The sequence below is a fragment of the Simochromis diagramma genome, unplaced genomic scaffold (genome assembly GCF_900408965.1).
Source record: "Simochromis diagramma unplaced genomic scaffold, fSimDia1.1 OVJJ01000596.1, whole genome shotgun sequence".
NCBI lineage: Eukaryota > Metazoa > Chordata > Actinopteri > Cichliformes > Cichlidae > Simochromis > Simochromis diagramma.
Window position 1 is genome coordinate 2,835,593 of NW_024387245.1, and position 23,079 is coordinate 2,858,671.

Below are 23,079 nucleotides of genomic sequence, written 5' to 3' on the forward strand. Positions count from 1 at the left end.
TCTTTTTTAGTGTGTGTTCATGTAAGGGTAACAAATCCCTGCATGTTCACTACTTGCGACAGTTTTCTCACGTAGCATCAAGACGTCCCAGCTAGCTTCTTGATGCTATCAAGTTAGTAGTCCGTTGTCGGACAGCTAAGCTACTGCAGGTCTATTACCGGACAAGCATCAACCACTCCTACTTCTTCTTTAACATTAACTGCTGTTATTCACAACGCAATTTAGACCACAGCCACAGTCCAGCGAGTACAAACAAGCACGTCGACGTAGCACAATTTGTGCAACAACTCACTTACACGGAGGTAAATATGATCGGTGCTCAACAAACCAAGAATTAACGTTGGGTTTATATTAAACGTTAACTAAGTCTTAACCCAGGCATGTTAGCAGCCAGAAAACATTAACATAATGGTAACCCGGATCTCTAAACAAGCATGGATAAAAAGGCCAAGACAATAACAACCATAAACACAAGCGAAGTCAAACAGTTGCTGTGTGTCCGACAATGGAATTATAACATGAGTAGCACAGTAATTACTGTACCAACAAGCATCAAAACAAAAACCTTCTGGTAACAGCATATTAGAAACAGCCCACTTATGGCTATAGAAACGATTCGTTACTGTTATAACACCACTGTAGGACCGCAAGACTGTAAATACGCTGGTGGTGTTTAACTACTCTGTGTCCGAAAATGGAACTATGTGACTGCGCACTGCAGTTTTACCTTGTACACATCTCCGTATGTGCCGCTTCCTATCCTCTGGATCAGCTCGAAATCCTCCTGTGGATTCCGCCGGGACAGGTCGACACTGGAGTTCATCATTTCCACTGCCGATTACGGCGCCGATCGCGCACGGTTTACGAACCCCAACAATGTACGAAAACAGATATTTAAAGAAAAACATACGGCGTCAGAAAATCCCAGCCTGAATCCAATGTAGCTCCAACATGGCTTCCACTGCGCATTGGGCATGCGCAATGGACATCATGGCGTACCCTCTCCATGGTGTCTGATGGGGGAGACGTGTGTTGTTAAATTTTAATGCGTTTGGAAACGGATTTCGTAGTTGAATATGGTAATTAAAATGCAATTAAATTATTACTATTTGCTTACTACTTCACTAGTTGCTTGTATGGATACATATTAAGAAACAGCAGAAAAAATACAAATTATAATCCAAACCTACACTGATTTCACTATATAATGAAAATAAAGTCAGATTTTGGGATTTACACAGGAAGCTATAGGGGAAAGGAAATGAATGAAAAACACTAAGCTCTATGGCTGAGTTATTTGGCTCCCTTAATGTAAAACTGGGCTAAGCAGGGCTAAACAGTGGCAGATGGCAACTTTATGATTCAGTGAGGGGGTCTGTGATGCAGGAAAAAAACAATCCCATCTTTTCCTGTTACCGTTTTAGAGATATTTCATATTTTCCAGTAGTGTTAGCAAATAATGAAACAGTTAAACACACAATTGATTTAAAAAGTAAACTATTTTCTGCCATAAAACTCTTAAAAAAAACAAAAACATACAGTCACCATGGAATGGTCCTCCATTAGCAAAACAAAAAGCAGGGGACTATGCCAGTGTTATTAACCTGAAAAGTGTTGAGAAGAAATTCACAATTTATCACAGTTTGATTAAAAAGTAATGCAAAAAAAAGGCAGTGTCTGGCAATTTTATGAACACGTTGAGATACTGAGCAACATTTGTGAGTTGCTTTTTAAAGATAACCATAATCAATGAATAAGTGAGCTTGGGAATGAGTGCCACGGGCAGGATTTTAGAAATTAGAGGTCAAGCACTGCTGGAGGATTGGAAAATCAAAATTTCTTTACTTGTAAGCTTTCAAAAATAATTTCTCAGCTGCTTCCAAAACACATTTTAAATACCTGGAAATCTCATTTACAATTAAAAAGTTGTAAGCAAACCAAAACATGTTACAGAGCGGTTAAAACACAGTGGTATTTCAACATGGCCACTTTTCTTTTTTTTTACATGTTAGCAACAAAGAAAATCAAACCAAGTGCCTTACAACATAACATCCCTGAAAACACAACAGTCTGTTTTGACATATTTATGAATAAGTCCATCTATTGCTCCTAAGCTGACTCTGAAAGTTGCTTGATGCTTCAATGAGGACACAGTGAAAGGCAGACTGTGTTGAAGCTTGGTTTCTTGGCTTGGTGAGGATTTGACCCCAGAGTGGATTTGGAAAGTCTGCTTCTTAGAAGGAGATCTGGAAGAAGATGGGCAGTTTTGCATCCCAGTCTGAGGCTTTGTTTCAGGGTTAGATGTTGGTCCAGTTTCACATTGTATTAGAAGTTTTTTGAGTAGACAGGACAACTGAGGACTCAGGAGGAGCACCAGGATACCACCAGGACGGAGAACTCTAGACACAAACATTTGTTATAATAGTTGCATCTCTATCTTTCAATGCTTATTCCAATAATAGCTATGACATTTTTAATCTATGCATTAATTTAGTTTTTCCTATTAAAAAAAAACAAAATAACTAAAAAACAGAACAATAAGACAGCTTAGGATGTGTACTGATGTGCAAAGTGACTCCCAAGCTAAAAATCCACAGTGCACACACATTCACAGAGAAAACAAGTAATGTTTTCTGTTTCGCCAAACAATTCTAAAAGAAACAATTGAGACCGACAAACATAGGAACAAACCTCTCCATCTCTGTCAGGATGAGTGGCAAGTTGGCAGCCATGTCTATTCTGGAGCCAAACTTCCTGCCAAATGGCAGGTCACAGATCACAGCGTCTACAGTGGCACTGGGCACAGGCAGTACTGCACACACAGAGGAGGACAAACAAGCCTAGAGGTAATTTAATATACGACAACAGGCTTCACACTAACCTCCCACTCACTGAGTCCTATCCAAAAAATGCAGCCATGCATCCACAGTGAAAATGCAGGAGCTAAGATTCAATATTTAACTTCTCAAAGACATGAATTTGTAATATAGTTAAAATTTAATTTATAGTAATTCAATTTATAATTTAATCCTTTTTAAAAATGTGAAAATGTGAGCTACTTTATGGTGGTCGGTCTTATCAAGATATAATTCCTCTATTAAAAAAAGAAATGTACTCTAAGATACCATAAAGACTAACCTCATATAAGTAACGCCAGTCAGGTTTGATAAGACTGAACATGTCATATGTGACATTCAAAGAAATGTGCACATAATAATTTTTTCATGTTTATCTATATTTTCACATGTCTGGCTAATTTTACACATGACTAGATTCATTCATGCACACAGGGCCATCTGTCGTCCGCCTTAAAATCCACTTGTATTGCACTGGATTTACAACTGGTGCGATTTAAAAAGTTAACGTCTGTCCCTCTTTTTAAATGAGAACATTAGTTTAATACAATTAAGTAAGACATGTATTAATAATGTAATATTTAGCTTACTTTACTGCTCTTTTTGTGTGCAGCTGACCTACCCAGAGACGACGCTTTCAGCAGGTTTATTCTGTTTTCCAACTCAGCAAATGCTATGTTCTCACTGGCCTTCTGCAGCTGTGCTTCATCAATATCCACACCCAGGAAACAGGCATCCTGAAAATCCCAGAAACAAGGATTTTTAAACCTCATAAACAAACTTTTCTAAACATTTCTACACTTTAAAGATCAACAGTACATGATTTCTTTTCTGACCTTATACTCCTGTGCAGCTTCTATTAAGATGGTCCCCACCCCACACATTGGGTCAACCACACGGAAGCCTGGCTAGAAAACAGAACACAGCATACAGCGCATACAGCTGGTTAACCACAAAAAGTATGACTGTGACTGGTTCACCACACTGAATGCCAAGTAACAGACAACTAACATCATACTAAGGGCTCTTTAAGTGGATCAGATGGGGGGGGGTAGACTAGCCAAAGTACTTTCACTTTGTAAAAACACATGCTACAGTAAAAGTTGTTACTTTAGCACATGTAATTAAGTAAATATCAAAAATCTTCCCAGCTCCAAATGGGCAAAACAAACTAAACTATCCATCCGTTTTCTACTGCTTCTCTGGAGCTGGGTCACGGGGGCAGCAGCTTAAGCAGAGAAGTCTTGACCTCTTTCTCCCCAGTCACCTCCTCCAGCTCATTTGGGGGAATGCTGAGGCATTCCCAGACCAGCTACGAGATGTAATCTCTCCAGTATGTCCTAGGTCTACCCCGGGGCCTCCTCCTGGTAGAACATGCCTGGAATACCTTGCCCATGAGGCATCCTAGTCAAATTCCAAGCAGCTGTACCTCCCAAATCGTGGAAGTCCTCACCCCATCTCTAAGGGAGAGCTCAGCCACACTCATTTCCACCACTTGTATCTGCATTCTCATTCGTTCAGTGGCTACCCAGAGCTCATGGCCATAGGTGAGGTGTAGATCAACAGGGTAAACTAAAAGCTTCATTTTTACGCTCGGTGTTTACAATACACAATAGACAGATACAGAACCTACATTACAGCAGATGTAGCTCTACTCCATCTGTCAATCTCCTGCACCCCTATGTAAACTCCTCTACCTGGGCCAAAAACCCTTCCCTGAGCCGGAGTGGGAACGCCACCCATTTACAGTAAAAACCACAAACAAAACTAGAGGCAAATCATTTTGCTACACAAACATAAATGGAAGAGCTCTGCTTGCATGATGTGATGATGCCTTCTTATTTGTGCACATAAAAATATAACTCCGTCATGGTTTCAGAATTCATCAGCACAATTTTTAACTGGCAGAAGGAAATTTGATCACATCACTCCGATTTTGGCCTCTCTACACTGGCTTCCAATTGAATTTAGGATCCGTTTTAAAGTCCTTTTATTGGTTTTTAAATCTCTAAATGGTGTGGCACCTGTTTATTTGTCTGACTTGTTGAAGCCCCATGTCCCCACTCGTTCCCTTCGGTCAGCTGAGCAGTTGCTGCTTTCGGTGCCAAAGTCACGGCTGAAACTTAGAGGAGACCGAGCGTTTTCTGTTGCAGCGCTGATGCTTTGGAATAACCTTCCTCTCCATATTAGACAGGCTACATCAGTGCCAGTTTTTAAGTCTTTATTAAAAACCTATTTTTATTCCCTGGCTTTTAACTCTGTGGTTAACTGATATATATATATATATTATATATATATATATATATATATATATATATATATATATATATATACATATACATATATATATATATATATATTTTTTTTTTTTTTTTTTATTGCTATGTCTGGTTTTATTACTATGTGCATATTAGTATTGTACAGCACTTTGGTCTACCAGGTGTGTTTTAAAGTGCTATATAAATAAATGATGATGATGATCAGTATTCAAACCATAACCTGCAACAGGCACAGAACAGCTGTGTGTACAGTAGTATATACACCTGTATATGAGCCAGTGAGGCCATGGCCCAGGCTGTTGTAGACCTTAGTCCCGTGATTTTTATATAGCTCCGGTTAGCAAGAGGCAACCTGAAGGAAAGAAGACTCAACTTATTACTTCTTATCAAATTAATTACAGATATAATATTAAAGAGACCGGTCCATCTTAAGTCATTTGATTAAACATTTGTGGGTCTTAATGGCAAAAAGCAGTAAGTTAAACTTGTAACAGACAGAGCATATTATAAGCAGTGACAATAAAAGAACTGCATAATGTATAAGAGGTCTGTTGCTGTACTGAGACTTCGATGTATATTACTGTGTTAAATGTAAAACATCATTGTCAATAACCTGGTCAGTGGGATCCCGAGCAGGCAGTAGTCATCACTCAAATGGACATTTATCTACAGAAAAACAACAACAACAATAGATAATATTACAGCTGAAGTGCCAGAAAAGACAGGCAAGACTCTCTGCAAAGCAATTAACTACAGACGGACTATTTATATTGCAAACATTTCTATTGTAAGACAAAACTTAACTGAGCTTATAATCAGTGCAATCCAACAGATTGTTTTTCAAACACAACTGATTACCTCCAACTGTGGATTCTTCAAGTCAGCCTTCCAGCCCAGCAGTCTGCTCAGACCTGCTCCAATCACTCTGCTCACCTCCTGTTTCACACAAAAGTAGAACATTTTTTTGAACATATCCACTGAATATGAATGTCTGTTTCTATGTGGATCCCAGGGATTGCACTTAGTAATATGGAGAGATTAAAAGTATATATCCTTTTAAACAATTATTGCCGCAACACCCTTTGTCTGGGTAAGTTAAACTGATAAACTATTAGGAGAAATGACAACTCGTATCTCTGAACATTTGTGTTAAGATAACTTATTCTTACATAAGTTGTGGTGAGTGTTGTGGTAGCATTAACATGTCGTGTTTTTCAGTGGTGGGAGAAACTAGAGCTCTTGGAGAAACCTGCTCAAAGCACTGTGAGAACTTTGAGACTTTACACTGAAGACTCATACCTACTTTAAACCCAGGTGCAGTTAATGCTAACCACTGAGCTACCATGCTGCCCCTGCACTTCATTTCTGTTAAACACCTGTAAAAAGAAGCAGAGACACAGACTTTAACATTTCCTACCTGTGCGCCCAAGCATCGTGACAGAGATCCAGAACATTTGCAGCTGATCCTGAAGGAGACCGGGATACAGGAAAGCAGCTCTGGTTTATCCTCACAGGTTGTCAGCAGTGTCTGATTTTTTTCTCCGGTGGTCTTCACTTCATATGGAGATAAACACGAGGAGACATAAATATATAAAGACTTTAACCTCAGAAGTCACTGATGTATAAGCCGTCATAAAAATAAAATGTTGCCATTGCATTACCATTTTCCTGACTTTCTTCAGTGAAATCCTTTGCTATGTCTTCCATCTTCCTGCTGCTACTTGCTCCACGGTGCTCCAGCCTGGATGCTGTGTGGTCACAAACTGGTCCTCCCCCATTGACGTATGCTCCATGTGTACAGTCGATAAACTCCTCTAACATCCCCTCTGCTTCTTCCTCTCTCGTCCTTTCTTCCTCACATGCCTTCCCCTTTTCTACAGTCTTCTCAATGCCTGTGTCCCAAGCTGCCTCTTTCCTCTCCTTTTCCTCCTCCTCCTCATCTCTCTTTCTCTTCTGTGCCATTGTGGATACTCCATTTTGTCCACCACTTCTCTGTTTATCAATCTCCTCCTTCCTCTCCCCTCCTGTACTTCTAAACTCTACAAGGCTCTTCTCCCCCTCTCTGCTCTGTTCGTCACTCCCTCTCATCTCATCCTCCCTCTTCCTTGTCACTCCCAGGGCAGGGCTTGATGTTTTGATGGTGTTTTTGCTGCCTGTCAGCTCCCCCTGCAGTCGACTCCATGTCATTACAGCACTGGTCCACTGATTCTTGTCATCCAACAGTCTGGACTGTAGCACAGAGGCTGCCTTTGCTATAAGTATTACAAAAAACGCGATACAGAAGTCAGTTCAGAAGTGGTATGTAAACACTGAATGGTATTGCTTATGTTTTTGTATTAATTGTATGTATAGGTTCTTGGAGTTAGTTTGAGGCTACTACCTGTGCTGGTGTGGGCAGACAGACTCACCGGCGAGTCTTGTTTCAACAGAAGAAAGAGTCTCTCCGCACCCTTCAGGTTACTAACTCTGTTGATCTTTGCAGAAGAGCTGAATAACACTTTACCTGGAATTTGACACACCTAAATGCAAAAGTCCACATTCACATTTAAGAGCTCTTCTACATCTTTCATCAAAAAGTAAATTTTTAACCCTGTCTTATAGTAGATTAACCTTCAGAGAAAGGTCACTTTGGCTTGGTCGTAGTGATCGAACACTGATAACCACTCATGTCGATGGCCAACAGTTTCTCTACACACTGAGACAACAGCTGACTCAGATCATGTTAACAGTTGTGATCAGAAGTTTGCATACAGTCATCATGGGCAGCAATTTGGGACTGTTGATGATTTCTTTGAACGGTTCTTTTTCCATAGTGGAATGATTGTACAGTGTACATCTTTAACGACTTTAAAAAAAAAAAAATTGGTGCACAGGATTAAATTTATTTTGTATTTTCTCTAACCCAACCAGATTCAAAAACGTACGTACAGGCTCAAATAAATATATATTAGCCCTTCTAACATTTGATTAAATGCCCCTTAGCACTTTTGCTAGCCAACAAGCTTCTGGCATAATTCTAATTAGATATCTGCCCAGTCTTCTTGTCAGAATTAGTAGAGGTTATTTAAACTGGTTGGTTTCCTGGCATAGACCTGACTTTTAAAAAGACCCCACAAATTTCCATCAGGGTTGAGGTTAGGACTTTGGGATGGCCATTCTAGAGGCTTAATTCTATCATTCTTTATCCATTCCAAAACCAGCTTTGATGTGTGTTTGGGATCACTGTCTGGATGGAACAGCCAACCTTCAACCATGTGTCTGTTGCCAACACTTATTGAAGGAGTGTATATACATATTTGAGGCTGTACGCATGCTTTAACCCTGTGCGGATTACATCGCGTGACAGCGACAATCACAAAATTACGTAAAGCCTGACTAAAACGTTTAAATAAAACTTTGCTGTAAATTTGAATATTTCCTATAACATAAATAAAAAAAGATTTCGTAATATCAACATTAGAAGTCAATTATGACTTTTTTTTCCTTTTCTTTCCACACAAAGAGCGTCCGTATATTTGTCTCTTAAAGGCTTTTAAATCATGAAGACCCCGAGGTTATTGTTTTGTTTTGTTTTTTTTTTGGGGGGTGGGGGGTAGCTGTTAGTTGTTGCATGTAGCTAACACTCACGTCTTCAGCCGCTAGCTTCGTCTTCACCTCGTTGATTAAAAAAGCCTCCATACCGTTACCGGCCGTGCAGTAGTAACGAACCACATTCCCACCACTTCCCGGTTCATCCATGTTATAAAATGTGTCAAATCTCAACAAACGACGCTCTCTACTAGCAACAGTCTGCCGAGTCTTGTTTGACTACGAAAGCCGCCATATTGGCTTGTTTGTTTACACCGGAAACGGAACTATGTCATTAATTGTTGCCAGTCGTTTGCCCACCAGCAGGGGTCTCTGTTGCACAGGGGAAAAGGTTATAGGTGTGTATTACATTTTTAAAATTAGAATACAAATTTAACGCCACAAACTTGAGTTGTCATATATATCTGTGAGTTTATTTGGACAACAGTATGCACATGTGGTCCGTGTATGTACACACATGAAGACTTTGACCTTTGTTCCTTACATTTATGGCATTGTTTCTATGATGACGGATATGCTACTCAGTGTCTTTTGCTCCCTGTTTTTAAATCAGATGTCACTCTCAACATAAATACCAGCTACAGCAGCCGAACTGTTTTAGCTGAGGAAACAAAGATACATTTGCTCATTTTGTGTAAAATATTGTGAAGATGTTAAGTTACATTAGGCAGGCAGCTGCCCACATTACACTGTGACAATCACCAGTTATCTATTTTGAAAGCCTCAGCTAGAAAAAATGCAAAATTGTTTGTAAGGTTGGCCACAGGTCTGTATGTAAACGGGAGTTAGAGGATTGCTTGATATTTTGCTATGTATAACGTTAGTGTTTCTGAAAATCCCCCCAAAATTTTTTTTATTAACAAAGTAAACTAAAAATAGACATTATTATATTTGATAGTTTTAAAATTGGATAACAACTGACTTAAACATAATATGAAATAATGTCTTTTTACTATGGGCACAGTGAATCCATTGATAGCTTTACTAATCTGAAAGTTACCTATATTTTTATTTTTGTAGTTTTCCTTTTGTATATAGACAGGCTAATGCATTGCCGATTCTCTGATGTGAAGCAAGGCAGAAGAATGTACTCATAAAATGAACAGAATCATAAGAATATAACACTAAGAGCACTGCAAATGTAAGAAAAATATGCTGAAATCAAATGGTATATTATTTGAAACCTATATGAGACATTGGCACATCCATTTTTTTCCAATTTTTTAAATGTATTTTTTCCTAATTGTCCAAATTAGTCTGTGATTGGCCTTAGTGCCCCACAAATCAAATTTATATACAACTAAATATGACTCGCAAATATGATTTAAATGGACGATTCCTCACTTGATGATGAAACATCCACTTACATATTTGCCGAGTCGTGAATTTGATGCCAGTGAACCCATCAGCGGTTGGTTTTAAAAAAGCCCCAAAATCCCCTATGAGCAAGCACTTGGCAACAGTGGGGAGGAAAAACTCCCTCTTAATAAGGAGGAAACCTCCGACAGAACCAAGCTCAGGAAGGGGCAGCCATCTGTCGTGACCGAGTGGGCTTAAAATGTTCACTGACAACTGAGGTGTATGCAAATATGATTTTAGGACCTGAAGTTGAGGCCAATTAGGTAAAAAGAAAAATGCCGAAGCAGCCAGTTCTTCGTCTATGGTTTTATCTCTAGCAGGCTCTTAACTTCAGGACTTAACCTCAGTCCGGGGTGCAGCATGGACTGTTTAGAGACAGACCAGACCACCTGCACAAACCAAACACTTTTTATTAATTTTTTTTTACAATCTCAGAAGGAGAGAGGCACTGAGGCACAATCTCCCGCCCCCTCACTGTGCCCCCTCCTTCTGACAGGAACTGCCTACAGAGCAGGCATGAATGCTGCCTGAGTGGACATACACAACTCACAAGTTCCTGGCTCTCTCAGCTCCTCTGCAGAGGGTTTCCCTTTAGATGGACTGAAAATGCATAGTCAGTATTTTGAGCCATACACTTCCATACACTTTGTCCACACACTTTCAATTTTACATTTCTTCCACATGAGTTTGGGCATTCACATTACTTACACGCACCTCTGCCGCAGTACATTACCTGGAGGCGGCTGTGAGCAGGTGTCCACTGAGAGTTGAGAGGAAAACTAATAAAATCCTGCAGCAGAAGTAAGTGGTTCCATTCAATTGTCTCTATTTTTCTTATCTAGGAGATACAGAGGGAGCCTCTTTCCAAATGTTTCGACACTTACTCTAAATCCCTTTCTTATCTGTGTTTCTCTGCGTGCCTTGCGACATTCTGTCTTTTTAATCTTCCTTTTTTTCCTGTGACATTTTAATGACCCCAACATATTTAATCCCTTTACTTTATTGGATGAACAGTACTGTGCCTGCTGACTTGTGCTATAAAACCCTCAAATGTTGGCAAGCTGGTGTAACCTATCACAGTGTGATGCATGCTCACGACAAAGTGTCAAATTATGGTGAGTAAATATGTTTTCATAACAACAGTGAGGAAGGGAATAACTTTTGATTGATGTAATATTACTTAAGGCGGCAGTGTTTATTCTAGATGAATTCATTAAGTGTGATTTGCCTACAGTTTTTTTCTTGTATGCATATTAAACAAAATTGTATCACATACATAGAAAGATTTGGGAAGTAAATGTTTGCAGTTGCTGTTGCTAAAGTCACTTCATTAAATCATAAAAGCACATCAAAGTGCTTTAGATCTAAACTTTTGTGGACTGCAGGATGGAGATTAGAGCGCCTTTGCTCAATGACACCTTCACTTAAAGTTCAAGATGGATTTACTGGGTTTAACAAGACACCCTCTCCCCCTTTTCTTTACTGCACTCCTTCTCTTTAAAGTTTAGCATGTGCCTACTTTAATCAGCCCAAACTAGGGGATGTAGCCATGTAGAAAGGAGACATTAATACTCTTTTCAACAGCCGTCATTTGCAATAATTAGCCTCGCAGCTGCTAAGTGACTATAACAGCTTCACAATATGGATGCAGCCTGCTACACCAGTCAAAGCATGATGTATTACTGTACATTAAACTTGTTTTTATTCTCCTCCACACTCCATAAATGATGGGAGGAAGGAAAGAGTGAGGAAGAAGGAGGGAGGCAGATGAAGGAAGAAAAAGAGGCAGAAAATGTCAGATGGAAGGAGAAAGAGGGTGAAACTCTTAAATGGGAGAAAGAAATGGGAAAATGATGCACTCAGGAATCCCATGTGCTTAGATATGCCATACAAAATGAAAGCTTTTTATTACAGCTCTATAATGCCAGCCTTATTAATGGATTCTTGAACACAATACATTATAGGAGGAGAATAATAAAAAGTGCAGCTACAGTTGCAAATAAGCACAGAATTACAGTGTTAAATTTCCAGAGACAGAAATATGATCAGAGCATCTCTATGGTGATACATGTTGTCATTTGCTGTGCACTAAACATATTTTATGTTTCATTTAACTTAATAAATAATGAAAGACCGAGCGCCAGCGTTTCCCACTTCACACATTTTTTTTTAGCATTATTTCTTTCAGCTACTCATTTTAGAGGTCGCCACAGCCAATCATCTGCTTTCTTGTCCCACCTTATCCCTAGAAATCTTTGATTCTGCCCCCTCTGGGTCAGCCTCCTGTATTTTTCTTAGTACTATGGTAGCAAACCATGCAACATAGCTGGTCACTACCATCATATGGGACCAGAGAGAATTAATCAGCTGACATGAATGAACAGAAATGGACTCCATATGAAAAATGGAGCTTCATCTGCTGGGTAAGGTCTAATGATTGTGGCTGAAAGTTTGGAAAAACAAAATACAAGTTTTCCAAAAAAGTTAGTGCATAGTGTGTAGATGTCAGCCATTATGTGGATGCTAATGACACAGCATGAAGCACAGTCTCACAATGATCAATTATGCACCATAAAAGGCCATGCTCTAAACCACAAATCCACTCCCACATGAGTGGATTTCTGACACGATGACATAGGAAAAGACATACAGAAGCTTCGCTTAGGCACGTTTTCTAATCTACACCTGTTCTACACACGCATAATAATATTAAGAGACTTGTAATCACACTCGCACAGACTTAAATGTCACAGATTGAATGATCAGTTTTCTAATTAAAAACTAAATTGGAGTTTCAAGTGGTATTATCTCCTAAAATTACACATTCAGCATGTGATGATTAATATTCAGCGCAATTTCAAGAGAGCTGTCATTTAAAAGGCCAGACTATTCAGGCATGGTTGCGTGTGTGTGTTTAATTAAGGTAGGTGGAGTCCATCTGTCATGCTCCTCCAACTCCTGTCTTTTATAAGCACCACCTTTGCTTTATCTTTTATTTTCTCCTTTTTTTCTCTCTCCACACGCTCTTTTTATTCTCTCTGCTTTCTTTCCTTTTAATCTCTCTCCCAGGAGGAAGTCTGATCTTTAAGAGGAGAATGTAAAAAAGATAGAGACCATGAAAATTTCATTACTTATATGTGTCATGTATGTGTGCATTCTTGCCTGTTTTAAGTGCTGATGTGTGTCTGCTTATGATGCAGATAAATAATTACTGCTCTCAGAGGACTGCAAGTGTGCCAAGCATCCATGAGGGGGAGAGAGTAAGATGGAGACGCACTCTGACAGTGGCAGTGCTCAGCTAGCAAACACTGCAACTAACTGTCTGTGAAGGTTCTCACAGTTACATAGATGGCTTCTTTCACTCCTCTTTCAAAGAGGAGTGAAAGAAGCCATCTATGTCCACTATGAGCGACCATCTTTGAACAGAGGCGGTGGTTTACGACACCAACTGTCTGCCATCTATAATCCAGTTTTGAGTTCCCTCCCCAGACGCCTTAACGCCCACTCACATCCTGGGCCATCTGACCTCAGGAATTCGCATGACAAGGTGGGGCCAGGTTTCACAATGAGCTCACCCGAAACCCTGGCTGATTGGGACCCACACCCGCTTTCACACCTTGGCTCAGGTGATTAGAGGATCATCAGGGGGTCCTTTTGTCCCTCTTTGGGGGGATACTCCCACTGGGTTTAAATCTGGGACTCTCGGCCATTTGACCTTAGAACTGAAGAAGCTTCTCGGATGAGAGGTGAAACGTCTTCAAGCAACTTAAAGAAGTCCAGACCCTTTTCTTTGCAAGCTCCTTTGACTGCAACTAACTGTCAGCTAGAAGAAGTGATGGGGAAGAGCGCAACGATGGACAGCAGACATGTGGATGCTGAAAAATGATTTTGTTTTCTGCATGTGTGGTTTATTGTGCTGTCTGGCAATGTTCTCCATCAGTTCCTGAGGGAATCCTTTTTTTTTTCCAACTGCCGAATGTTCACCACCCATTTACTAATTTGGTCTGTTTTCTGTGTTGTGCTGGGCAGGTACAGTGAGTTCATCAGAGAATTTCTGATAAAAACAACTGCCATCTGCAGCTTTAAACGAGGCTGATTAGGGTTGGTCAGACTGAAGCAAAATACAAAAAAAAACTTAAAACATATTTAATTATCTGTTATACAGATAATATTGCAACACAAAAATTAATGATTAGCGCAACTTTAAAGTATCATACTTGAAAGCTGATATACTTATATAGTCACCAAACACTGGGCCAACACTCACCAATGACCTCAACAATAAGCATTTGAATTTGTGATATTGTCAGTAAAAAAAGAGAATGTGTTTCACCCCCCCCAAAACAAAAACAAAACCTTGACCTTTAATTCTTTCCACCATCTGCTATTTTTTGACGCTGAATTACAAAGATCAACAGAGGCTGTCAGGCGTGTCTGCTTGCCACTCCATTTAAAGTCAGCATCCAAAATGGCATATGCTGCTTGTCCAAAATAACATGATGCAACCCAACACACTAACAAATAGTTATGACTATAACTTCTGTTCCCTGAAGGAGAGGAATGAGGTACAACACATAAGTATGGGATATCACGCCCTTGCGTGTCCTGGCTGAAGAAACCTTTAATCACGCCTTTAAGGCATATGACGTGTGATGACACGCGCATGGCCCCGCCCGCACATATAGCCACTGTCATCACAGTCATCCCTCAGTTTGATAGCCGCTCTTCACCGAGCCAAACTGCTCAGTGGGGCCACCTTGTGTTGTACCTCGTTCCTCTCCTTCAGGGAACAGAAGTTATAGACATAACTATTCGTTCCCTTTCAGTCGATTCACTCGGTACAACACATAAGTATGGGACATATATACACGCCCCGCAGAGCAGCCACCGAACCGGAATCTGACCACCACATCCTTAGTGAGTGGTAGACCCAGCAGAAAGGACAGCATGAGCCACCGAAGGGGCTGTAACGTCCAACCGATAAAACCGCACAAAAGTGTGCGGTGATGCCCAACTAGCTGCCGCACAAATATCAGCTACAGGCCCCCCTTTAAAAAGAGCCCATGAGGTTGCCAACCCCCTGGTGGAATGAGCTCTCACCCCGTGGGGCAAAGCAAGACCTTTGGTGCCGTATGCCAGTGAGATAGCTTCTATAATCCAGTGGGACAGCCTCTGTTTGGACAGAGCTCTACCTCTATTTGAATTAGCGAAGCAGACAAACAGCTGGTCACATAAACGCACATTCTGAGTGCGATCAATGTAGGTGCGTAGCACACGCACTGGACAAAGAGAATGCATCCTCCTCTGCTCGTCAGATGCAAAAGGACTACATTACTTCTCGCTTTGCCAAAGCCAAAGCGAGAAGTAATGCAGTCTTATATGAAAGGAATTTCATATCCACAGACTCAATGGGTTCAAACGGGGGGCTACAAAGGGCCTCCAGCACCAAAGACAAGTCCCAAGCAGGGACACTGGACTTAAGCACGGGCCTCAGCCGGCGAACCCCTTTCAGAAAACGCATGGCGAGGGAATGTGCACCTGGTGTCAGCCCGTCAAAGCCAATATGACAAGCAGATATAGCTGCTAAATAAACCTTAATTGTCGAAAATTAAAGGCCCTTATCCAGCAGCTCCTGCAGGAATGTCAAAACATCCACAATAGAGCACTGAAATGGGAGAGTGTGGCGGTACAAGCCTTTAGTAGATGAGGCCCTAGCGCTCTGAAATGGGAATGCCGACGCACTCTCTCTAGAACTGGAGATATCATTTCCACTGGGGGAAATGCATACAGCAGCACGTCTGGCCATTGGTGCGCTAGCGCGTCCAAGCCCAAGGGTGCATCGTGGTCGATTATGGAGAAGAACAGGGGGCAGTGAGTATTTACCCAGGAAGCTAAAAGATCTATTTGCGCCTTGCCAAATAGATCCCAAATCTGAGCCACTATTAAAGGGTGTAACCTCCATTCTCTCACCAGAGGATCCTCCCGGCCCCAGCTTCAGGTGGCCCGGGACATGGGTGGCTCTTAGAGACAGAAAATGAACACTGCACCATAACAGCAGAGAGCGAGACAACTTCAACAGGGGGAGAGCGTGTTCCTCCCTGCCTGTTTATGTAAGACACCACTGTTGAATTGTTCGTCCTGACTAAGACATGCTGGCCCTCCAGGACTGGGCGGAAATGCTTTGGAGCTAAGAACACTGCTAACAGCTCTAAGTGGTTGATGTGCAGCTGGCGCTGGGCTGTGTAATATCGTCTGGAAACGCAGTCTGCGTCCCAGCTGAAACTGAGCGAGGCAGCGATGAAACGCGGCCACTCTGTGCTCTGACAAACGTGCGCGGCTGGACAGCGAGCATATTTCCAAACCGAGGAAAGAAATCTGCCTACTCGGGATTAGCGAGCTCTTTTGAAAGTTCACAGAGAACCCCAGTGTCTGAATGTGTGACAGAACCAGTGACAGCTGAGCTGTGTCTCCGCCTGCTCTCTGGAGCACGCTACGAGAGCCCAGTCGTCTAGGTAGGCTAAGATGCGGATGCCTCTCTCTCTGAGGGGCGCAGAGCGAGCGACAGCCTGAACGGCAGCACTAGGTATTCGTAGGCTACGCCCTCGAATGCAAACCTCAGAAACTGCCTGTGTTTTGGGTGTATAGCCACATGGAAATAAGCATCTGTTAGACCGATTGTTGCAAACCAATCTCCCGGCCGACTGCATTCAAGAGCTGTCTGAGTGTTAGCATCTTGAAGCTGTACGTAAGTAGATATGTGTTCAAGACTCGCAGGTTGAGGATGGGACGAAGCCCTCCCCCTTTTTTCGGAACAACAAAACGGCTGTACCAAATTTTGTCTGTCTCCGAAGCGGGGACCACTCGCATTGCTCTTTTCTGCAATAGCGCCTTTATTTCCTCTCTGAGCATCATGGCCGCCTCGGTGTTGACAGTCGTGTTTACGACTTTTTGGAAACGAGGCGGCTTGACCCGGAACTGCAACCGGTAACCGATGGCAACGGTTCGCAGCACCCACGGAGAGGGAGCACAAGCGCGCCACTGAGGAAAGTGAGCAGCCAGCCAGCTGACCGGCAGCACCGTCGGCGGGGCGTTGTCGCCCCCCAGTGTGTCTGCAGGGGACTGCATCAGCTGCCTGACCTGGCTCATTTTGCCTGCAGGCTGCCTGTGCTGCCTATTTGTGATTGTTTGAGAATAAACAACACTCTTTATTGATTGTAACATGGAAACATGTACATTCATACATTTTGGAGGCACCTTTTCTGGGGCACAACAATGAGAAACAGCGGGAACACTTGAGGTGTCATCGTGGCCGACCGGCGCAGCAGCGGCGGCACATTGGGCCGACAATGAGGAAAACTTGAAATTTGCGCTCCGCGGGTAGCCGACACACCAACTGCGTGGTAGAGGCTAACACCAACAGGGGCAGTTAAGCTAAGTTTAAGTCGGCAGACAACGCTAGCCCAACTCAGCAGAGGTGTTCTCAGCGAGGTGAAGAGCGTAAGAACTGAGGGATGACTGTGATGACAGCGGCTATATGTGCGGGCGGGGCCGTGCGCGTGTCATCACACGTCATCTGCCTTAAAGGCGTGAATAAGGGTTTCTTCAGCCAGGACACGCAAGGGTGTGATATCCCATGCTTACGTGTTGTACCGAGTGAATTGACTGAAAGGGAACTGTGAGTTGTCTAAATGATCAACATATAGACACTGACCTGATCTAAGGTCTGCAATACCACGTGGGGCATTTAATTTAGCTGTATACACAAAACTCTGACCTGACGGCGCACAAGCCCTTGTCCCAGTTAACAAAGAATAATACTCACACTACATAAAGTCCCAAATCCCCTCGCCCCATATTTCATCAAGTAAAAAAAAGGAAAGAAAAAAAGTCAGTATCACACCACTACCAAGGCCATTGTTCCATTTAGCTAAATAAAAAAAGATGAAAGACCTTGGCCTATTTTTTCAATGTTTAACACTGCCACAAAGAGTAGCTATTACATTCATTCCCAAAGTCCTCCGGCTTATTTCAGGAGGTCCTTCATATAACTTCACTATGATGCCTGCAGTTTAAAATATCATCTAAAAAAGTAATGTAATCTCAGAGGCCTTGGTTCTCCATATACCAAATGCTGACAGGAACCAAAAACCTTCTCGTATTGAGAGCACTCACTGCTACTGAAGATGTATCGAGCTTGCACTTGCAGATATCTGCCGCCAGGCGGAGCTCTAGGTTTACTGCTGAGCAATATTGTGAAGGTGTGTTGTCTTGGTGACAGTCGACTGCAGCATAGAGGAAGTAGAAGGGTCGGCTGCCCAAAACACAAGTCACTGCAGTAACAGAGAGCTCAGATGGGACCAAAACGTTGCTGAATGTTAGTGCGAAACATTACGGTGATATTTGGAGGTAATTTGCGAATCCTGTGACAGCTCATGAATCAAATAGATCTGTTGTTTGTGTCTTGAATTTTGTAGACTGTACAGCTATTCGCAAGGTGTGGTAAACCCCCTAATTTTAGAATATTTTGTTTTCCTCCTTTCTTTTTTCTTCCACAGATGCTGTCATAAAGTTGGGATATTTTCTGGTTTGTTGATGTAAATACACTAAAACAAAAGAAAGAAAGAGACAAAAACACACCATGGGGCAGCTATTCTCAACTGAAGAAGAAATTTCTCAAGTGAAGGACGCTATTGGCTCTCTCCTCTACGATGCCATGCTGGAAGGTGGTGCAGTACCTGACCTGGGAGTCGTCCACCCGCTCCTTTTAGCCAGTCATGATGACAGCTCTGTCTCCCAGGACCGCCTCCAGGAACAACTGCAGCAGGTTAAAGAGCTTTAAAAGAAAGTGCGACAGTAAGCTTTGGAAAGTTGTGATGCTGTTCATGAAAGCAGAAAACTGAGATAGCACGGAGAGAGAGAAAATAAAACACAGTGTTGTGTGTTAAGTGTGAAAGTGCTCACTGATCACCTTTAAAGCCACTCAGTCATAAGGCCCAGATGAATATTAGCAAGACGAGCAGGACGATGCTGTTGCCTTGATACCTGCGATTAAAATGACACTTAAAAGGAGTCCTACTGGGACTGTAAAGAATTTACAAATGAATATAATGGCCTACACAGACCAATATCACGACGAGAAGGTGCTGTTCACAGCTGTTAATTTTATTGACGCAGATAATATAAAACAGTGTGCTGGATTTCTGTTACCACTCAGCAGGCTATAAAAGTTTGTTCTTTTCACCCAGTTGCAGAACGACATTGGGAACAAAGCGCCCACCTACCTGAGGGACCTGATTAGTCGATTGTCAACTTTCTCAGATGAGCCACGCTTGGCGGGCTTGGTGGGATTAGTGGTTTCTATGGTTATGGATATGGCATATACGTCAGCAAAACAGTCGGGTGTTAAAGGGAAGTCAGCAGGATCATCGTCATGCCAGGTAAAGCCTTAAAGGAACTAGTGAAGGAGTTATAATAGAAAATAAAAAGCAAAACAATACATGATGATATCCTTTCTCTGTGTATTTCCACTGTGTTGATCAGTATTATTCAAATCTTGGCTCTTGGAGCAGTTTCTGAACTGAAGTTATACAGGTTTACATGTATCCCATTACTCTGTAAAACGGACCCATGCAACAGTTTTTGCATACTTAAGCTGACCTTTCTTGACCAAGAATAAATGCATCATTAAGTCACTGGATGTTTATAGCTATATATTATAAAAAAAATATTCTGACAATTCACCATGTAACTAAATCCAAATGTAGAATAAAGACTGTTAATCTACTGGGAATGTTTAATGTGTTAACCATTACCTGTTCAGCTGGGTTACTTAGTTTGGTTTATAACAGTACATTTCAGCCAGCTGTGTGCATGCTCCTACAAATACTGTATGTTAAGGGTGATAAGAATAACTGTAAAAAGCTGCAGGATGTCAACACCAAATGAATTGCTTCTAAAATACTGAGGTATACATCTTTGAATTTCTTCCTGCAGCAGAGAGTCTGGGAGCTTCAGGAGGTGATGGAGGAATACCTGAAGCGCTGTAGGATCAGCTTGAATGATAAAAGCAGGCTGATCCAGGATGCTGTCAGACTTGAGGCCCAGCTCAGCCTCACCCTCACCCAGCTGAAGACGTGTCTGCTAGGGGGAGATTGTGACTCCAGGTGAGAGAATACAGTAGAGCAGAGGATGATATTATAGAGTAAAAAAAATACTGGACAAGTTAAATAACTAACTACATAGAACAGACTAAAAGAAAGAAGTACTCTACAAAGAACTATCCAGTCAGATGAAGAAGGACTCACAATTAGTGTTTTTTTGGTTCCTTCAGGTCTTTGAGACACTGGGCCAGCGGAGCATTCTTTCACACCCAAATGTTGGTTCACCTGGCTCGCCTTGAGAGCAAGGCTGAGCCCCTGTCTGCAAGGGCAGCACTGCAGCAATACAAAGAAGATCTCACACAGATCCTGCCTGCTTACAGGTAAAACACTAAATGCTCCAGTCAGACAGGGAGGAGAATTTTACTGCTTTAACAACAACAACATTCCAGCCAAGAGTGCTGTATGTGATGACTTTGTGTCTTTTTTAGATGCTCCAAAACTTCACTTTTGGGCACAGCATAGTTCAGAAATTGCATCTGATGACTGTGGCAACGAAACATCTCGACTAGGCTGAAAGCATTTTCAGAAATTTCTCTTCTTTTCCTCCTTGCTGTGTAACAATCACTTCAACACTTACATATTTGGAATGATACTTTAAAAAGGAAAACAACAACAACATCAGTTTACATGAGTCATTGACACTGTGGCCGAATGTACAGGCCTGTCACAAAGTATTTGAGGCATTGTTACACAGCAAACACACCACACTTCAGCGGTAGCAGAACCCTAACAAGCACCCTGACAGTGGATACTAGAGCTGCTGAGTGCCTGCTTATCTGCTATGAGACATCCTCTCTAGCTTGCTCTAAATATGACAGCAGAAACACAAAAACGCTAATCAAGCTGTCAGAAAAATGTAGCTCTAAACTTTCTGCTGCATTTAGACTTTCTGCTTACAGTAGAAAAAAATCTGAAACCAGAGAGGCAATGCTTGAAACCCTTACATAAGATAAGTGAAAAAGGGTAAACTACGAAAGCCAAATTGTAACATCCTTGCAATGCTGTGGAAATAAACTGATGTTTGTATAAGTTAATGGTTAAGATTTTATAAAGTATATGTTATGAAACAACTTTAGAGCAATGGTGTTAACTCAGAGATAAATGCGTCACTTGACTGACATTTTCTGTCCTTTCTTCTTCCATCCCAATTCTTCCTGCAAACCCGTCACTCTCCACTTTCCTCATTCCAGGCGTTATAAGTCTAAAACAGTGTGTGTTGTAAAATGTCGAGGGAGTTTTCCTGCAGCATCTGACCCCTGCAGTGAGGTGCCAGAAGAAGGCACCATGACTGGACTCACTGTGACCGACAGAGAGACAGGAAAGAGTGTGACCATCCCTCTGTCCACCATAGAGACTGAGACAGGTAGATTTTGTCTAAGTAAGTAGTGAAATTACTTTTGTCAGTCTCAGTGGATTTGCATTAACTGAATTGTCTTAAATTAACAGGGAAAAGAAGGAGAGTCTCTGGGCTTGATACATCCTCTACAACAGTGCCCTCCTCAATTAACCTGGATCTGATCACCTCGGATCAGTACACTCAGGTATACTTGGATCACCTGTTCTCTGCTAAGGGTCCTGTGGCAGAGCTGGAAAACTACTTTAACAAGGCTAGTGAGAGACTGAGAGTGCTAACAACTGAACTGGGATGTAAAAGCAAGGCAGGGGTGGCTAATGGAATCGAAAAAAGTGAAGGAGTGCATCTTAAAGACCAGGCTGAAGGAACAGATGAAGTACAAATAGTGGAAAAGGTGATGATGGAAAGGAGAGGAAGTCAGGGAGAGGAACGTTTGAAACTCAGCATTGTAGAATCACAGCTAGAGCAAAGCCTTAATTCCAATTAGCACAGTGCTACAAACCCATGAAAGTGCAACAGCCATATGACTTTTAGAAGTATACATGCTTCTGTTCCTAAACTTGCCTTTTTGAGTGTTTTAATGCTCTCATGCCAACAAGCAAGACTACATTAAGTGCACTACAAAAACAACTCACCACCGAACACAGCTCAACCTCAATGCTCATCGTCCTGTTTCTGTAGTTGAAGCAGAAGGGCCATCAGCCAAATTTCAGCCAGAAGGATGATGGAAGGATGAAGTACACTTGGAAATGTACCAACACAAAGATCTGACTTGAGATCCTTGAGAAGATTTCAGTCCAATAATGCTGATAATCAAAATTCTGCGATCATGGCATCATAAAATAACCCATTATGTATCGTTCTTAAGTTATTTTAATTTATTTAGATAAAAAAATATTGCTTAAGCAAAATTTAAGTTCCACAGACTTGTCTGCAGTGCTGTGAACCACGCAAAGTTCAGCAGCCTTGACTGAAAATGAGCTTTGAATTTTTTTGTTTGTTGTTGAATTGGATTTTCTTTGTGTTGATACCCTGTTTAATGGGTCACCTTTTGTCTGTGAACAGTAATAAATATTTGATTGCAAAAAGTTTTTCTTGATTTCTTTTTGATACTTTTTTTACACTCATACTTTATTTCATTTGTTAACCTATTAAGGTACATTCCCAGTAGGACAGTTACACTATACAAAGGAAAAAAAACACCCCATGATTACTACATTGTCAAAGTTTTAATTTCAGAATTGAATACACCAAAAGGGCACTAACAGTTATCAATAACAAATTTCTGAGAAAAGTACAGGAAGAATTCTACAAGCAAGTATTTATTTTAGCCGATCTGAAATTCAGATGAGATAGAAAACACCAACAAAACCAAAAATCAACAGAAGAAACACAGGAATGGGAGCAGGGATTTAAAATGATACAAACGATATCTGGACCAGAACTGAAATGCTAACATAAAACTTGAGCTCAGCATAGAACAA

The 23,079-nt window shown here is 41.5% G+C and overlaps 3 protein-coding genes and 1 pseudogene across 12 annotated transcripts in view; 1 reads left to right on the forward strand and 3 right to left on the reverse strand.

The window, feature by feature from the left end:
• Positions 1–993, reverse strand: part of LOC120714634 (mitogen-activated protein kinase kinase kinase kinase 3-like) — a 49,703-nt gene extending 48,710 nt beyond the window's left edge. For 3 of the 7 annotated variants that reach the window (XM_040000968.1, XM_040000972.1, XM_040000969.1), the window contains exon 1: positions 728–992. In XM_040000968.1, the coding sequence (XP_039856902.1) occupies positions 728–826 (99 nt within the window). In that variant the 5' untranslated portion in view covers positions 827–992. Of the gene's footprint in view, positions 1–727 lie in introns of all 7 variants that reach the window. The other 4 variants (XM_040000970.1, XM_040000967.1, XM_040000971.1 and 1 more) reach the window with 3 other exon arrangements.
• Positions 994–1,023: 30 nt separating this feature from the next.
• LOC120714638 lies at positions 1,024–22,786 on the forward strand. Of its 3 annotated transcripts, XM_040000978.1 has the most exons (9): positions 1,024–1,034; positions 18,387–18,487; positions 18,637–18,905; positions 19,327–19,518; positions 20,075–20,244; positions 20,412–20,561; positions 21,432–21,604; positions 21,688–21,782; positions 22,277–22,786. In XM_040000978.1, the coding sequence occupies exons 3-9, from the start codon at positions 18,720–18,722 to the stop codon at positions 22,364–22,366; spliced, it is 1,056 nt and encodes a 351-aa protein (XP_039856912.1). In that variant the 5' UTR covers positions 1,024–1,034; positions 18,387–18,487; positions 18,637–18,719; the 3' UTR covers positions 22,367–22,786. The 3 variants fall into 3 exon arrangements, with proteins under 3 accessions (XP_039856912.1, XP_039856911.1, XP_039856913.1); XM_040000977.1 differs by having other exon boundaries at positions 21,688–22,786; XM_040000979.1 differs by lacking the exons at positions 1,024–1,034; positions 18,387–18,487 and having other exon boundaries at positions 18,829–18,934; positions 21,688–22,786.
• Positions 1,405–8,985, reverse strand: thumpd2 (THUMP domain containing 2). 2 transcript variants are annotated; one of them, XM_040000976.1, is made up of 11 exons: positions 8,762–8,981; positions 7,515–7,653; positions 6,796–7,386; positions 6,552–6,688; positions 5,993–6,070; positions 5,748–5,800; positions 5,399–5,486; positions 3,692–3,763; positions 3,478–3,592; positions 2,692–2,812; positions 1,405–2,399 (listed from the first exon to the last, which is right to left on the reverse strand). In XM_040000976.1, exons 1-11 carry the CDS (start codon positions 8,870–8,872, stop codon positions 2,039–2,041), a joined length of 1,866 nt encoding a protein of 621 aa, XP_039856910.1. In that variant the 5' UTR covers positions 8,873–8,981; the 3' UTR covers positions 1,405–2,038. The 2 variants fall into 2 exon arrangements, 1 of the variants encoding a protein (XP_039856910.1); XR_005691451.1 differs by having other exon boundaries at positions 2,282–2,399; positions 2,692–2,840; positions 8,762–8,985.
• On the reverse strand, positions 15,872–17,227 carry LOC120714055 (annotated as a pseudogene).
• Positions 22,787–23,079: the final 293 nt, after the last annotated feature.

Bases quoted from the DNA above. Each gene is read 5' to 3' on its own strand.
- LOC120714638 (XM_040000977.1), top strand. From the start codon at position 18,720: ATGGGGCAGCTATTCTCAACTGAAGAAGAAATTTCTCAAGTGAAGGAC. The intron at 18,906-19,326 runs GTTAAAGAGCTT...CTTTTCACCCAG, and splicing joins TCCAGGAACAACTGCAGCAG to TTGCAGAACGACATTGGGAA. The intron at 21,605-21,687 runs GTAGATTTTGTC...TTAAATTAACAG, and splicing joins CACCATAGAGACTGAGACAG to GGAAAAGAAGGAGAGTCTCT.
- thumpd2 (XM_040000976.1), bottom strand. From the start codon at position 8,872: ATGGATGAACCGGGAAGTGGTGGGAATGTGGTTCGTTACTACTGCACG. The intron at 7,387-7,514 runs GTAGTAGCCTCA...TAATACTTATAG, and splicing joins GTCTGCCCACACCAGCACAG to CAAAGGCAGCCTCTGTGCTA. The intron at 5,801-5,992 runs GTAATCAGTTGT...GTTTTTCTGTAG, and splicing joins TGAAGAATCCACAGTTGGAG to ATAAATGTCCATTTGAGTGA.